At 46.0% G+C, this 16,602-nt stretch overlaps 1 protein-coding gene across 1 annotated transcript; it reads left to right on the forward strand.

The window, feature by feature from the left end:
- Positions 1–19: 19 nt before the first annotated feature.
- On the forward strand, positions 20–15,701 carry LOC142184449 (T-cell surface glycoprotein CD1c-like). The gene is made up of 7 exons (XM_075259325.1): positions 20–109; positions 1,233–1,303; positions 10,030–10,287; positions 10,743–11,021; positions 12,840–13,106; positions 13,777–13,876; positions 14,648–15,701. The coding sequence occupies exons 2-7, from the start codon at positions 1,240–1,242 to the stop codon at positions 14,691–14,693; spliced, it is 1,014 nt and encodes a 337-aa protein (XP_075115426.1). The 5' UTR covers positions 20–109; positions 1,233–1,239; the 3' UTR covers positions 14,694–15,701.
- The last annotated feature ends 901 nt before the right edge of the window (positions 15,702–16,602 follow it).

Genomic DNA, 16,602 nt, shown 5'->3' on the forward strand with positions numbered 1-16,602 from the left:
TTCTACTAAACTGGAAAAGGAAGTTGTTTTCTTTCTTTAAAGTTTGACAAGACAATAAAAACAGAATCAACAAGTGAAACAATGTAGAAGATAGAAGAAGCATTATAAGGTAATTGTAGGACGTGATAATGAATGACCATATTGAATAATTTTACTGTGTTCTTTTTCGAGGTAGGCGCACCTCCTTGTTCAATGTTGTCCACGTGTTAGATTAGATGCGCCCCTATAACCTATGAGCACTTTGCCCCTTTTCATTGTTGTCTGATCTCGTGGGCTTTTTCACTCTGCTCATGATGTACTGAAGGGCATTTGCACCTTTTTAGCTCCTTTTCGAGATGGTGCAAGTCATAAATACAGCGGCGGGGGGGGGTCCCGACAAAAAGTAAATGGGGTGAGGGCTGTATAATATATGGAGAAAAAAGTTGCAAAAGACTCAGCTTATACTTGAGTATATACGGTAAACACTGATCTGTTCAATAACTAACAAATCCTATAATGTATATGAGTGAGCCTTAAGTTCAAAAAGAAAACACTTAGAAAGTATTTTTTGGGAAGGACTAGAACAAAACAGGAAGATAGATGGGAAATCTTAGGGGATGTGTATACGGGGACAGATAGCAGGGGAGAATAATGCAAAGGATGGGGCCCGGAGGAGAAGGGGAAACGGGCAGGGACTAAGAGGAAAGCACAGTCCCAAGACTAGATCCCATAAATCATTGTACCAGTAAACCCAACAACAGACCCAAGACCCCCAAAAGAAACCAGACACCCCCAACCCAGATTTAAAATATGTACCCACATAAACAAAGACAGACCCTCTACTCTAATCCAGGTCCCAGACCCCACCTCATACACTTACACAGCGGGTCCTCATCTGATTTTGCAAACCAACCATTATTACTAGGATTGAGTGATTGGGATCGGAAAAGATTGGATCCCGATCAGTGATCGAGCAAATTTAGCAATCGGCATCGGCTGGAAAATGATCGGAAATCAGATTTTGAAATCTCAAGATCGGCTCAAACCTAAAAGTGACTTATCCCATAGAGAAGCATTGACTAGGGTTGAGAAATTGGGATCGGAAAAGATCGGATTCCGATTGGCTGGAAAATGATCGGAAATTGGATTTTAAAATCGATTCTGAAATCTCAAGATTGGCTGAACCCTAATTATTACATGTAAGTGGATCTTAATGTTAAAAAAACTAATATTTTATGTTCTTGGTTTCACAGCAACAAGATGAAGATATATTCACCCACAATAACAATGACCATGATCCTTCTGAGTATTATCGCAGGTGAAGGTAAGAAGGTTGTGAGCTTATTCAGGAGGTATCTGGTATCCTTGGCTATTACGAAATGTTACCTTCTGACCGATTGTCCTAGTTGGATGACATTTGCATCTGTGTCGGAATCTGGCCTTCTCCTACCTCCTTCTCCGGCCCCTTCCCCCTCCTTCCCTTCTCTCTTTTTTCCTTTTCTTCCCCTCTTTTACCTTCTCAGTCTTTTTACTTTACGACTTATGTTTATTGGAAACATGTCGCTGATCTGCTCTGTATCCAGTCATGTAATGGCCACTCTGAGACTTTTCATTAGCACTTTGTTCAGTGGATTTTGTTTCGCTGCTCTTTTGATCTACGACTTTGTTTGTATTGTATTTTGGTTTCCTTACAAGACTGCACCTTTTGCTTATGTTTGCCTGAATGTTCATATAAGGGTGCATTCACACAAAATCACGTGCCGTATACGAGACTAACTCCCATTGAAATCAATGGGAGCGTATACAGCGCTCAAAATCTCACGCGACGTATACATGCCAGGTCACGCGGCACATTACTCCGTCTGAATGCACCCTAAAAATGAAATTCCGATAAAAATTTGAATTAAAAAAAAATAATAAGCATTTGGTGTTCACCTTTCCTCACCTCTCTTGGTCTTCTATCATGGTGCCCGGTCTTCAGGACTCTGATTCTTGTACAAGATGGTAACTAGAGATGAGCGAACAGTGTTCTATCAAACACATGTTCGATCGGATATCACGCTGTTCGCCATGTTCGAATCGATCACCGCGTGGTAAAGTGCGTGAAAACTCGATTCCCCTCCCAACTTCCCTGGCGCTTTTTTGGCTCCAATAACAGCGCAGGGGAGGTGGGACAGGAAGTACGACAACAGGGACATTGAAAAAAATACTAAAAACACTTTGGCTGCCGAAAACATGTGACCTCTGATTGATAAGAACAGCGCCGCCCAGCTTCGCGTCATTCTGAGCTTACACTTGGTCACAGACGGAGGTCTGCAGCCGTAGAGTTAGGAATTAGATTCTGGTAGGCAGGGATAGGATTGGAAGGAGAAGAAGAAAACCAACAGCTCTTTTAAGAACTACATTCCAGTGTCTTGTCAGTGTCCATCACAGTAACGTGGCATTGACAGGCTCTATCTGCGCAACCCAGCTTTCCACAGTGTGGAGGATCCTGAATGGAATACACTGAAAGTGTATTCCCATATACCCTATATACCCCCAATCCACGTTCCAACAGTGTGCACCCCCACCCCTGAAATTAACTTGAATACACTGTGTGTAATTCCCCTAACAATAAAATTGGGGCTACATGCACCCTCCATTTGTTGCTATTGGCATATAGTGCCAGGGTCTGATTGGGAATTCCTGAAATATATTAGGGCCTTCATACCACCCTCAATTCTTGCTATTGGCATATAGTGCCAGTTTTTGAGTGTTAATTCCCCAAATATATTGGGGCCTGCATCCCCCCTTAATTTGTTGATATTTGTATATACACCAGGTTCTGAGTGTGTTTAACCCCTTCCCGCCGATGGCATTTTTTGATTTTCGTTTTTCGTTTTTGACTCCCCTCCTTCTAAACCCCATAACTTTTTTATTTCTCCGCTCCCAGAGTCATATGAGGTCTTAATTTTTGCGGGACAATTTTTTCTTCATGATGCCACCATTAATTATTCTATATAATGTACTGGGAAGCAGGAAAAAAATTCAGAATGGGGTGGATTTGAAGAAAAAATGCATTTCTACGACTTTCTTACGGGCTTTGGTTTTACGGCGTTCACTGTGCAACCAAAATGACATGTCCCCTGTATTCTGTGTTTCAGTACGGTTCCAGGGATACCAAATTTATATGGTTTTATTTACATTTTGACCCCTAAAAAAAATTCCAAAATGGTGTTAAAAATTTTTTTTTCTAAAAGTCGCCATATTCCGACTTTTTTATACATAGGTGTACGGGGATGCATAGGGCGTCTTTTTTTGCGGGGTCGGGTGTACTTTTTAGTTCTACCATTTTCGGGAAATGTTATTGCTTTGATCACTTTTTATTCAAATTTTTATCAGAATTAAAACAGTGAAAAAACGGCGGTTTGGCACTTTTGACTATTTTTTCCTGCTACGGCGTTTACTGAACAGGAAAAATATTTTTATAGATTTGTATAGCGGGCGATTTTGGACGCGGGGATACCTAACATGTATATGTTTCACAGTTTTTAACTACTTTTATATTTGTTCTAGGGAAAGGGGGGTGATTTGAACTTTTAATACTTTTTATATTTTTTTATATTTTTTTTTACTTTTTTTTTTATTTTTTTCTTGCATTTATTAGACCCCCTAGGGGTGTTGAACCCCAGGGGGTCTGATCACTAATGCAATGCATTACAATGCTAATGCATTGCAATGCATTGCAAAAAATCATCATCTCTTTTGCAGGCTGTATACACCAGCCTGCAAAAGAGAGAATTTGCAGACTGGCTGGGAGCCCTTAACAAGGCTCCCGGCTGTCATGGCAACGGGGGGTCGGCCCTGGAACATGCTCCAGGAGCCGGTGATCCCTGCCAAAATGGCGGCGCCCATGCGCCGCCGGGAAGATGGCGCTTCCGGCGCCTTTGACAGCAGCGCCGGAGGGGTTAATGCCTCCGATTGGTCCGGGGACCGATCGGAGGCATTAGAGCCGGTTGTCTACTGCTTAAAGCAGTAGACACCCGGCGGCTATGGCGGCCGCCCGGCTCCCGGGCGGTCGCCATAGTTACAGACCCGACACGCGCCGTACTATTACGGCGCATGTCGGGAAGGGGTTAAGCAAGAAAAGCATATTAAAATGCGCAAGGCTCCCGGAAAGGGACGTGGACGAGGCCGTGGGCGAGGTCGGGGGAAAGCTTCTGGGGAGCAAGTTAGCGGTGAATCCACATTGCGTCCCGTGCCTACTCCTGTGGGGCAGCAAGCATTGCGCCGCTCCAAAGTGCCAGGGTTGCTTGCCACATTAACTAAGCTGCAGGGTACAAACCTTACTAGGCCCGAGAACCAGGAACAGGTCTTGCAATGGCTGTCGGATAACACTTACAGCACATTGTCCACCAGCCAGTCAGACTCTGCCTCCTCTCCTCCTCCTACCCAACAGTCTTATCCTCCTTACTCCCAAAATTCCCAATCTTCCAAGAACAATAACTCCAACTTTCCCAGCTCCCAGGAGCTGTTCTCCGCTCCTTTCACTGTCCCTCAACCTGCCCCTCCATTTCGCGATTCCACGGACCTAACAGACGAGTATCTGTATCCAGATGCTCAAACACTAGAGCCTCCTTCATCTCCGGTCGATTTGGTGGCGGATGACCAGCAACCCACCCTCATCGACGACAATGAGACCCAGTTGCCGTCAGGGCAGCCAGTTGACATGAGCGTTGTGCAGGAGGAGGAGGTGAGACAGGAGTTGGAAGAGGAAGTGGTGGATGATGAGGACACTGACCCGACCTGGACAGGGGGGATGTTAAGCGGGGAAAGTAGTGTGGATGTTGAGGCAGGTGCAGCACCAAAAAGGGTAGCTAGAGGTAGAGGCAGACGTCAGCAGCTTAGGCGAAGCCAGGCCACACCCGGAATCTCCCAAGATGTTCCAGTTTGTACCCAGCCCCGAAAAACTCCCACCTCGAGGGCACATTTCTCGAAGGTGTGGAGTTTTTTCAAGGAATGTACCGAGAACAGATATAGTGTTGTCTGCACAATTTGCCTTTCGAAATTGAGTAGGGGCTCTGAGAAGAGCAACCTGTCCACCACTTCAATGCGCCGTCATTTGGAATCCAAGCACTGGAATCAGTGGCAGACAGCAACGGCAGGACAAACGTCGCCCGCCGTTCACGCCACTGCCTCTGCCACTGCTCACAGTGCTGGCGATGCACTCCAGAGGACGAGCCAGGACACCACTTCATCTGCCTCCGCCACTTTGTTGACTTCTCCCTCATCCTCCCCTGTTCCTGTCTTATCTCCTCCTGCACCATCAAAGGCACCATCAGGCACTTCTTTACAACAACCCACCATCTCTCAGACATTGGAGCGCCGGCAGAAATACACCGCTAACCACCCACACGCGCAAGTCTTGAACGCCAACATCGCTAAACTGCTGGCCCAGGAGATGTTGGCGTTCCGGCTTGTTGAAACTCCCGCCTTCCTGGACCTGATGGCAACTGCGGCACCTCGCTATGCCGTCCCTAGCCATCACTACTTCTCCCGGTGTGCCGTCCCCACCTTGCACCAGCATGTGTCACTCAACATCAGGCGGGCCCTTAGTTCCGCGCTTTGCACAAAGGTCCACTTGACCACCGACGCATGGACAAGTGCATGCGGACAGGGACGCTACATTTCACTGACGGCACACTGGGTGAATGCAGTTGAGGCTGGGACTGCTTCCCAAACTGACCCGGTGTACCTCGTCTCCCCGCCTAACATTCCTGGCAGGGACACGGAAACAACAGGCAGCACACTGCCTCCGAGGTGAGGGATGCCCTCCTCAATGAGACGGCAATATGGTTTGAGCCGCTGCACCTGGGCCCAGGCATGGTCGTTTGTGATAACGGCCGGAACCTGGTAGCAGCTCTGGAGCTTGCCGGACTCCAACATGTTCCATGCCTGGCCCACGTCTTCAACCTAGTGGTGCAACGTTTCCTAAAGAGCTACCCCAATGTTCCAGAGCTACTGGTGAAAGTGCGGCGCATGTGCGCCCACTTTCGCAAGTCGACAGTAGCCGCTGCTAGCTTAAAATCTCTCCAGCAACGCCTGCATGTGCCACAACACCGGCTTTTGTTCGACGTCCCCACACGCTGGAACTCAACGTTTCAGATGTTGAATAGAGTGGTTGAGCAGCAGAGACTTTTGATGGAATACCAGCTACAAAACCCTAGGGTGCCACAAAGTCAGCTGCCTCAGTTTCTCAGCCATGAGTGGCCATGGATGAGAGACCTTTGTGACATCCTACGGGTGTTTGAGGAGTCCACAAGGAGGGTGAGCTCTGAAGATGCAATGGTGAGCCTTACAATCCCGCTCTTGTGTGTTCTGAGAGAATCCCTGATTGACATCAGGGATAACTCAGATCACACAGAGGAGTCAGGGATAGCATCCGATCCGTCACAGCTGGAGAGTAGGTCCACACATCTGTCCGCTTCATCGCGTTTAATGGAGGAAGAGGAGGAGGAGGAGGAAGACCTGTCCGATGATGTGATGGTGATACAGGAGGCTTCCGGGCAACTTCGAATCGTCCCATTGTTGCAGCGCGGATGGGTAGAAAGGGAGGATGAGGAGGAAATGGAGATTGAACTTTCCGGTGGGGCCAGAGGAGTCATGCCAACTAACACTGTGGCAGACATGGCTGAGTTCATGTTGGGGTGCTTTACAACTGACAAGCGTATTGTCAAAATCATGGAGGACAACCAGTACTGGATCTTTGCTATCCTTGACCCCCAGTATAAAAACAACATCTCATCTTTTATTCCGGTAGAGGGGAGGGCCAATCGCATCAATGCTTGCCACAAGCAATTGGTGCAGAATATGATGGAGATGTTTCCAGCATGTGACGTTGGCGGCAGGGAGGGCAGTTCCTCCACTAGGCGACCAAGTGCTCACCGGTCCACACAAACAAGGGGCACACTGTCTAAGGTCTGTGACACCTTGATGGCACCCCCTCGCCAAAGTACCGCCACTGAGGGTCCTAGTGTCACCAGGCGTGAGAAGTATAGGTGCATGTTGCAGGAATACCTTTCCGACCACAGCCCTGTCCTCTCCGATCCCTCTGCGCCCTACACGTATTGGGTGTCGAAGTTGGACCTGTGGCTTGAACTTGCCCTATATGCCTTGGAGGTGCTGTCCTGTCCTGCTGCCAGCGTCCTATCTGAGAGGGTGTTCAGTGCAGCCGGTGGCATCATCACTGACAAGCGCACCCGCCTGTCAGCTGAGAGTGCCGACCGGCTCACTTTGATAAAAATGAACCACCAATGGATAGAGCCTTCCTTTTCGTGCCCACCTGTGGAAAGCACCCCAACATGAAACTCCATGTCTGTGCTCAACCTCTACAATTCCTCTGCATCCTCATACTCATCCACCATAAGCGTTGCACAATTCTGCTCCTACTAGGCTCCCTCCCCCCTGATTTCCCACAACTCTGCTGGTTAGAGGCTCCCTCCACCCTGATTTCTCACAACTCTGCTGGTGAGAGGCTCCCTCCACCATGAATTTCCCAAAACTCTGCTGGTTAGAGGCTCCTTCCACCACGAATTTCCCCAAACTCTGCTGGTTAGAGGCTCCCTCCACCATGAATTTCACAAGACTCTGCTGGTTAGAGGCTCCCTCCACCCTGATTTCCCAAAACTCGGCTGGTTGGAGGCTACCTCCACCATGAATTTCACAAAACTCTGCTGCTTAGAGGCTCCCTCCACCCTGATTTCCCACAATTCTGCTGGCTAGAGGCTCCCTCCACCATGAATTTCCCAAAACTCGGCTGGTTAGAGGCTCCCTCCACCATGAATTTCACAAAACTCTGCTGGTTGGAGGCTACCTCCACCCTGATTTCCGACAACTCTGCTGGTTAGAGGTTCCCTCCACCCTGATTTCCCACAATTCTGCTGGCTAGAGGCTCCCTCCACCATGAATTTCCCAAAACTCTGCTGGTTGGAGGTTACCTCCACCATGAATTTCACAAAACTCTGCTGGTTGGAGGCTACCTCCACCCTGATTTCCGACAACTCTGCTGGTTGGAGGCTCCCTCCACCCTGATTTCCCACAACTCTGCTGGTTAGAGGCTCCCTCCACCATGAATTTCCCAAAACTCTGCTGGTTAGAGGCTCCCTCCACCATGAATTTCCCAAAACTCGGCTGGTTAGAGGCTCCCTCCACCCTGATTTCCCAAAACTCGGCTGGTTAAAGGCTCCCTCCACCATGAATTTCACAAAACTCTGCTGGTTGGAGGCTACCTCCACCATGAATTTCCCAAAACTCTGCTGGTTGGAGGCTACCTCCACCATGAATTTCACAAAACTCTGCTGCTTAGAGGCTCCCTCCACCCTGATTTCCCACAACTCTGCTGGTTAGAGGCTCCCTCCACCATGAATTTCCCAAAACTGGGCTGGTTAGAGGCTCCCTCCACCATGAATTTCCCAAAACTCTGCTGGTTAGAGGCTCCCTCCACCATGAATTTCACAAAACTCTGCTGGTTGGAGGATACCTCCACCATGAATTTCCCAAAACTCTGCTGGTTGGAGGCTACCACCACCATGAATTTCCCACAACTCTGCTGCTTAGAGGCTCCCTCCACCCTGATTTCCCACAACTCTGCTGGTTAGAGGCTCCCTCCACCCTGATTTCCCACAACTCTGCTGGTTAGAGGCTCCCTCCACCATGAATTTCCCACAACTCTGCTGGTTGGAGGCTCCCTCCACCCTGATATCCCACAACTTTGCTGGTTAGAGGCTCCCTCCACCATGAATTTCCCAAAACTCGGCTGGTTAGAGGCTCCCTCCACCATGAATTTCCCAAAACCCTGCTGGTTACAGGCTCCCTCCACCCTGATTTCCCAAAACTCGGCTGGTTAGAGGATCCCTCCACCATGAATTTCCCAAAACTCTGCTGGTTGGACGCTACCTCCACCATGAATTTCACAAAACTCTGCTGGTTAGAGGCTCCTTCCACCATGAATTTCCCCAAACTGGGCTGGTTAGAGGATCCCTCCACCATGAATTTCCCAAAACTCTGCTGGTTGGAGGCCCCCTCCACCATGAATTTCACAAAACTCTGCTGGTTGGAGGCCCCCTCCACCATAATTTTCACAAAACTCTGCTGGTTAAAGGCACCATCCACCCTGATTCCCCACAACTCTGCTGGTTAGAGGCTCCCTCCAGCCTGATTTCCCAAAACTCTGCTGGTTAGAGGCTCCTTCCACCATGAATTTCCCCAAACTGGGCTGGTTAGAGCCTCCCTCCACCATGAATTTCCTAAAACTCGGCTGGTTAAAGGCCCCCTCCACCATGAATTTCCCACAACTCTGCTGGTTAGAGGCTCCCTCCACCATGAATTTCCCAAAACTCTGCTGGTTAGAGGCTCCCTCCAGCCTGATTTCCCAAAACTCTGCTGGTTAGAGGCTCCCTCCACCCTTATTTCCCAAAACTCTGCTGGTTAGAGGCTCCCTCCACCGTGAATTTCCCACAACACTGCTGGTTAGAGGCTCAATCCACCCTCATTTTTAAAATCAATGCTGGTGCCAACCTCAACTCACTACAAGGGCCAAATTCACTGCTTTTGCAAGGCTCTCCTCACTCCAAGTACCCAATACAAGGCTGGTGACAAGCTCTCCTCACTCCAAGGGCCAAATACACTTGTTTCAAGGTGTTTTTCCACTGTCTGAGAGGTGGTATTGAGTGTGTAAAATGTGTAGTTGTTAGGCTGTGATATTGGGGTAATAGAGGGTCTTTGGTGTTAGATGCCCCCAGACATGCGCCCCCTGCTGTCCCAGTGTCATTCCAGAGGTGTTGGCATCATTTCCTGGGGTGTCATAGTGGACTTGGTGACCCTCCAGACACGGATTTGGGTTTCCCCCTTAACGAGTATATGTTCCCCATAGACTATAATGGGGTTCGAAACCCGTTTGAACACACGAACAGTGAGCGGCTGTTCAAATCGGATTTCGAACCTCGAACATTTTAGTGTTCGCTCATCTCTAATGGTAACCCATGGTCACATCTCTACTTTCTACTTCTTTAGACTCCATCAGGATACGAGCTTGCCAAAATTTTCAGCTTTCTGACGATGACGTTTTAACCCTGTGGGGTACAATGATGGCTGAAGAAATTGAGACCCATGCCCTCTATAATGATACTCGCAATATTGTATTCAAGCAAAGCTGGTCAAAGGGAGGCCTGACTGAGACGGACTGGATGTTCTACAATATGTTCCTATTCAACTACTTCTATTACTTCCAGATACATATGAAAATGATCTATGATCAACTTGGGATTCCACGTAAGTAATATGTACTGAGGGGGAATGGAGACAGGAGACATGGACTCAGACTAGCTTCATGTACCCCGCCATCATGCAGGGACCCGTCTATCCAATCTCATATGGACTGGCATAGAATAATGGCAGACAGACACAGACTGTTAAAATGAAGCACAACCTAAACATTACTTGCACATGTAGCTTCAGGCACAGTCAAGCGCGTATTAATAAAGGTATTTACATGGTTTATGAGGAACATCTGAAACTCCAACCTTTATAGCTTTAGCTCCTCTCCTACCTGCAGCCTACTATTAACATAATTAACAAATACTTGAAACAGAATTGGTGGCCAAGCCTCAAGAATATTCGCAAAATAAATGTCAGAAGACTCATCCATTTCAAATAGTATATAACCCTGTCTCTCATTCTCATGTGTAGAAATGGAATAATATCTTGCTCCTACTTATTGTTTTCAGGTCCTTTACTAGTTCAATGTCAAGTCGGAGGTGTCGCCTATGTGGACGATCCTGAAAGTTACTATTTCCAGGTGGCCATCGATGGAGAAGATACGGTTCACTTAAACATCGCAGAGCGTGTTTGGGTTGCACAGCACAATAAATATGCCCAGGCTATAAAGAAAATCCTGGACCAAGACAAGGTCACCATACAGTCCATCTATAATAATCTGTCAAATTATGGACAAAAACTGGCCCGAGCACTTGCAGTGTCAGGAAAGGAAGCATTATCAAGGAGAAGTAAGTCACTAATAATTATCAGCAAGTTCATGCGCCATCTTCCTTTTTCAAGTTTAACTATATTTGGCTTTTGGAGTCATGGGTGAGGTCACCACCATTATGAGTATAGATGGGTGAACCGGGATGTAAGGTGGTGGTGGTGGATTAATTACAAAATTTTCAAAAATTTCATGTTTTATCCATATACAGTCCTATGAAAAAGTTTGGGCACCCCTATTAATCTTAATCATTTTTAGTTCTAAATATTTTGGTGTTTGCAGCAGCCATTTCAGTTTGATATATCTAATAACTGATGGACACAGTAATATTTTAGGATTGAAATGAGGTTTATTGTACTAACAGAAAATGTGCAATATGCATTAAACCAAAATTTGACCGGTGCAAAAGTATGGGCACCTCAACAGAAAAGTGACATTAATATTTAGTAGATCCTCCTTTTGCAAAGATAACAGCCTCTAGTCGCTTCCTGTAGCTTTTAATCAGTTCCTGGATCCTGGATAAAGGTATTTTGGACAAACAATTCAAGTTCAGTTAAGTTAGATGGTCGCCGAGCATGGACAGCCCGCTTCAAATCATCCCACAGATGTTCAATGATATTCAGGTCTGGGGACTGGGATGGCCATTCCAGAACATTGTAATTGTTCCTCTGCATGAATGCCTGAGGATTTGGAGCGGTGTTTTGGATCATTGTCTTGCTGAAATATCCATCCCCGGCGTAACTTCAACTTCGTCACTGATTCTTGAACATTATTCTCAAGAATCTGCTGATACTGAGTGGAATCCATGTGACCCTCAACTTTAACAAGATTCCCGGTGCCGGCATTGGCCACACAGCCCCAAAGCATGATGGAACCTCCACCAAATTTTACAGTGGGTAGCAAGTGTTTTTCTTGGAATGCTGTTTCTTTTTGGACGCCATGCATAACGCCTTTTTTTATAACCAAACAACTCAATCTTTGTTTCCAAAATGAAGTTGGCTTCTCCAAATGTGCTTTTGCATACCTCAGGCAACTCTATTTGTGGCGTACGTGCAGAAACGGCTTCTTTCTCATCACTCTCCCATACAGCTTCTCCTTGTGCAAAGTGCGCTGTATTGTTGACCGATGCACAGTGACACCATCTGCAGCAAGATGATGCTGCAGCTCTTTGGAGGTGGTCTGTGGATTGTCCTTGACTGTTCTCACCATTCTTCTTCTCTGCCTTTCTGATATTTTTCTTGGCCTGCCACTTCTGGGCTTAACAAGAACTGTCCCTGTGGTCTTCCATTTCCTTACTATGTTCCTCACAGTGGAAACTGACAGGTTAAATCTCTGAGACAGCTTTTTGTATCCTTCCCCTGAACAACTATGTGGAACAATTTTTGTTTTCAGATCATTTGAGGGCGGGCTGTCCATGTTCGGCGACCATCAAACTTAACTGAACTTGAATTGTTTTGTAGAAAGAAATGGTCCAAAATCCCTTTATCCAGGATCCAGGAACTGATTAAAAGCTACAGGAAGCGACTAGAGGCTGTTATCTCTGCAAAAGGAGGATCTACTAAATATTAATGTCACTTTTCTGTTGAGGTGCCCATATTTTTGCACCGGTCAAATTTTGGTTTAATGCATATTGCGCATTTTCTGTTAGTACAATAAACCTCATTTCAATCCTGAAATATTACTGTGTCCATCAGTTATTAGATATATCAAACTGAAATGGCTGTTGCAAACACCAAAATATTTAGAACTAAAAATGATTAAGATTAATAGGGCCCAAACTTTTTCATAGGACTGTATATATGTCATTCTCATGGTCGGTGTAATCTTCTATATATTCCAGCTAAACCAGAAGTCTACTTCATCATGAAGTCATCGAAGCCGGAGCTTGTGTGTCTAGCAACTGGTTTCTATCCCGGGTCAATCAATATAACTTTATGGAAAGACAAAGAGAACATGATGGACAATGTGATGGTCTCCGAGACTCTCCCTAATGGTGACGGAACCTACCAGGAAAGAGCAATAGTGACAACAGGTTGGGAAGAACAGACAACCGTCTACTGTAAGGTGGAGCACATCAGTCTGGAGGAACCACTGGTGAGACAAATAAGTAAGTGATGGATGGACTGATGGTCTGGCAGGACTGGGAACGTAGAAAAATAGGAACTGAGACAAAGCTGCTGCTGGAATTGTTCTTTTTTTAAAGAGAACCTTTTAACACCATCTCTTCACACTCTTTAATAGGCTCTGCGCCAAATTATCCGGTGCAGTTTTTTTCTCTGACTCCTACCATTTCTGAGCAATAATTCTGTTTGTTTCACCGCCCAAAGCGCTAATTTGATTCCCTACTGTCAGTTGGGCGGTCTAAGATTATCTTCTCTAGCCAAGGACCACCCACCTGACAGTAGAGAGTCTAATTAGCATATTAGGTGGTGAAACTAACAGCAGTGGGGCTTAGAGGAAAAATTTCAACTGTGTCAGAATCAGTGATGTGGCAATGACTGATGGATACAAAGACTTGATGTTGGGTGAGGTCTTTAGGCCGGGGCCCCACGATGAGAAAATGGAGCGTTTTACAATTACCTGCAAAGTGGATGGAAATCTGGTTAATCCCATCCACACATTGCAGAAAATATTAGAAATGCGGCGATTTCAAAAACACAACCTCAAAAAAAGCAACAAAATCTAAATTTAGCGTTAAAGACAGTAAAATCAAAGAACCGACCTTCACCCAGTATTGACACTTGGAAGATTCACACATCTGTCGCCTCCATTTGCAGATCTGAAGCACAATGCGTTACCTGGGATTGTTATCGGCTCCATACTGGGAGTTGTCATCTGTGTGACTGGACTGATCTGGCTTGTGAAGAAGAGGCGCAGGTAAGACGTCTCCAGACGGTAATATTTGGCATCTATGATCATAAAAAGTTCTACTTTAAAGGGGTGGAAAAAATGAATGAAAATAAATTTCAGGGTATTTGTTCTGATACCTACCTGTGGCCTCTTAATAAGATTCAGAAGATTGTTCTGCTCCTGTGGATATAAATGTGAAAAAATGGCAGCCACTGGTCTTCTTTGTGTAAGACCCATACAGGAAGGGTTCACTGATTCTGAAGATTAGGCGGAGTTGGTGGCGGGGCCAGAGCAAAGTCAGGTGGAGTTTCACATCATTCATCTCTGGTGACCAGAAGATGGTGGAGCAGCTGAGAAGAGAGGTTGTCCTACTCCACCATCTTCTGGTACTAGTCTTTGGGGCTCATTTATTTAGCTACTTGCACCTTTTTGTTGTGTTTTTCTGCCCTGACCTTCATTTGTGTAGCATTTGCGCATTTTTTCCAGATGTTATGCCGCCCTCCCAGCTTCAGCTTTTTGGTGAGAAAAGGAACGTGACCTAGATGGAGATTCTTGTGTATGTGTGTCTGTGTGCATGCATGTGCATGTGTATGCGAGTATGCATGTGCGTATGTGTGTATATATGAATGTGTATGTGTGTGTGTATTGCAATCCCAACTCTCAGAGTCAAGACATTCATACTCAATCTGTACTGTGTCCAAGACCAAGAACGGACCATTTCCTCACGCCTCACAGCACTGTTTTTGTAGTAATCTTTCATCTTCTGCTCCATGATCCTTATATTTTCATGTTACACAGGTCATACACATCTATAGCCGGAGGAACCACAGGCAGAATACTATAGAGAACTACAGATGGGAAGTCTAAAGATGAAGCCTGGATGTTCCTGCCCTCCAATAATGTTTGACCTCTAAATAACAATTTTCCAGGGTACTAATGGGCAGACCTATAAATATTGTATTGATAATGACCGTCTGCACCTCTGTAATGGATGCTTTATTGTATGTTTGAGTTCCTAAATCTATTAATCCAACTATCTAGACTTCTAAAATTCTCCTATAATTTTACTGCTGTACAATCTTTGTAACTCCTTCACCTATCTGGTTGTCCTGTTGCTTCTGACCAGTGGCATAACTAGGAATGGCGGGGCCCTGTGGCAAACTTTTGACATGCCTCCCCCCCAGCCGACTCCAAAGACCTCAACCAACCGACCCCCCCTGCATTTCGGTGCACACTATTATGCCCCATAGTGACCCCTGCACACAGTATTATGCCCCATATTAGCCAACAATAATGTTTGACCTCTAAATAACAATTTTCCATGGTACTAATGGCCAGACCTATAAATATTGTATTGATAATGACCGCCTGCACCTCTGTAATGGATGCTTTATTGTATATTTGAGGCTTAAATACAATATTAAGCAACTATCTAGGCTTTACTAAAATATCTCCAATGAATTTCTTACTGTACAATCTTTGTAACTCCTTCACCTAACTGGTTGTCCTGTTGCTTCTGATATAGATATGACAATGAAGTGTAGCTGGAGGTTCTCTCTGCTCCTCCCCTTCCTTCTTCTCAATGGATATCAGCAGGAAAGGGGAGGGGGCTATGCAAAGCAGATGAGGATGTGTGGAGAGGGAAAAAGCATCTGAGCTTTCAGGGAGGGCAGATCAAACAGGATATATATATATACCACAAATTAAGCAAGGTAAAATATGTGTTGAGGTGTTTCCATCCTTCCCCTGGTCTGTATACATCCTTATGCTCATGTTTTTGTATTTGCTGTTTTTGCCCGGTGTATATTTGTATTTTTTGCATTGGTTATCGCCATATCTTATCATCTGCTCAGGGGTCGGTTATTTTTCCTATTATGCGGCTTGTTCAGCCGGTTTATGTTTTTTATAGATTTTGACCGTTACTTGAATAAAGAAGAGATTATTTTACGTGATTTTCCTGTTCTGAGGATTATTTTTTATAGGAGATTTTCTATTTCTAGGGGACCAGGATATCTTATTCGCTTGTTCTTAGCACTGCTGTATTGGTGTAAATCCTAAAGGGGGAAATGGTATAAGACAAAAAAATATACTCATCCGCTAAATCATCCCCTGCTCTAGGTGGGCTCCATCAGACTCTATTTACCTGCCTATGACCACTCTGGAGGAACATTCGAGGAACCATCTTAAGCTACCTACATGGCACCATCTCCCCCCGGCTTCCCTTGGGATGTGGTACATTCCTAATTAAGATGAGACCTCATATAGAGTAGAGATGAGCGAACAGTGTTCTATCGAACTCATGTTCGATCGGATATTAGGCTGTTCGGCATGTTCGAATCGAATCGAACACCGCGTGGTAAAGTGCGCCATTACTCGATTCCCCTCCCACCTTCCCTGGCGCCTTTTTTGCTCCAACAACAGCGCAGGGTAGGTGGGACAGGAACTACGACACCGGTGACGTTGAAAAAAGTAGGCAAAACCCATTGGCTGCCGAAAACATGTGACCTCTAATTTAAAAGAACAGCGCCGCCCAGGTTCGCGTCATTCTGAGCTTGCAATTCACCGAGGACGGAGGTTTCCGTCCAGTTAGCTAGGGGTTAGATTCTGGGTAGGCAGGGACAGGCTAGGATAGGAAGGAGAAGACAACCAACAGCTCTTATAAGAGCTAAATTCCAGGGAGAAGCTTGTCAGTGTAACGTGGCACTGACGGGCTCAATCGCCGCAACCCAGCTTTCCCAGGATCCTGAATGGAA

The sequence above is a fragment of the Leptodactylus fuscus genome, chromosome 11 (genome assembly GCF_031893055.1).
Source record: "Leptodactylus fuscus isolate aLepFus1 chromosome 11, aLepFus1.hap2, whole genome shotgun sequence".
Taxonomy (NCBI): domain Eukaryota; kingdom Metazoa; phylum Chordata; class Amphibia; order Anura; family Leptodactylidae; genus Leptodactylus; species Leptodactylus fuscus.

Coding starts and splice junctions, on each gene's coding strand:
- LOC142184449 (XM_075259325.1), top strand. CDS start 1,240: ATGAAGATATATTCACCCACAATAACAATGACCATGATCCTTCTGAGT. Junction 10,288..10,742: donor TGATCAACTTGGGATTCCAC/GTAAGTAATATG, acceptor TATTGTTTTCAG/GTCCTTTACTAGTTCAATGT. Junction 13,877..14,647: donor CTTGTGAAGAAGAGGCGCAG/GTAAGACGTCTC, acceptor CATGTTACACAG/GTCATACACATCTATAGCCG.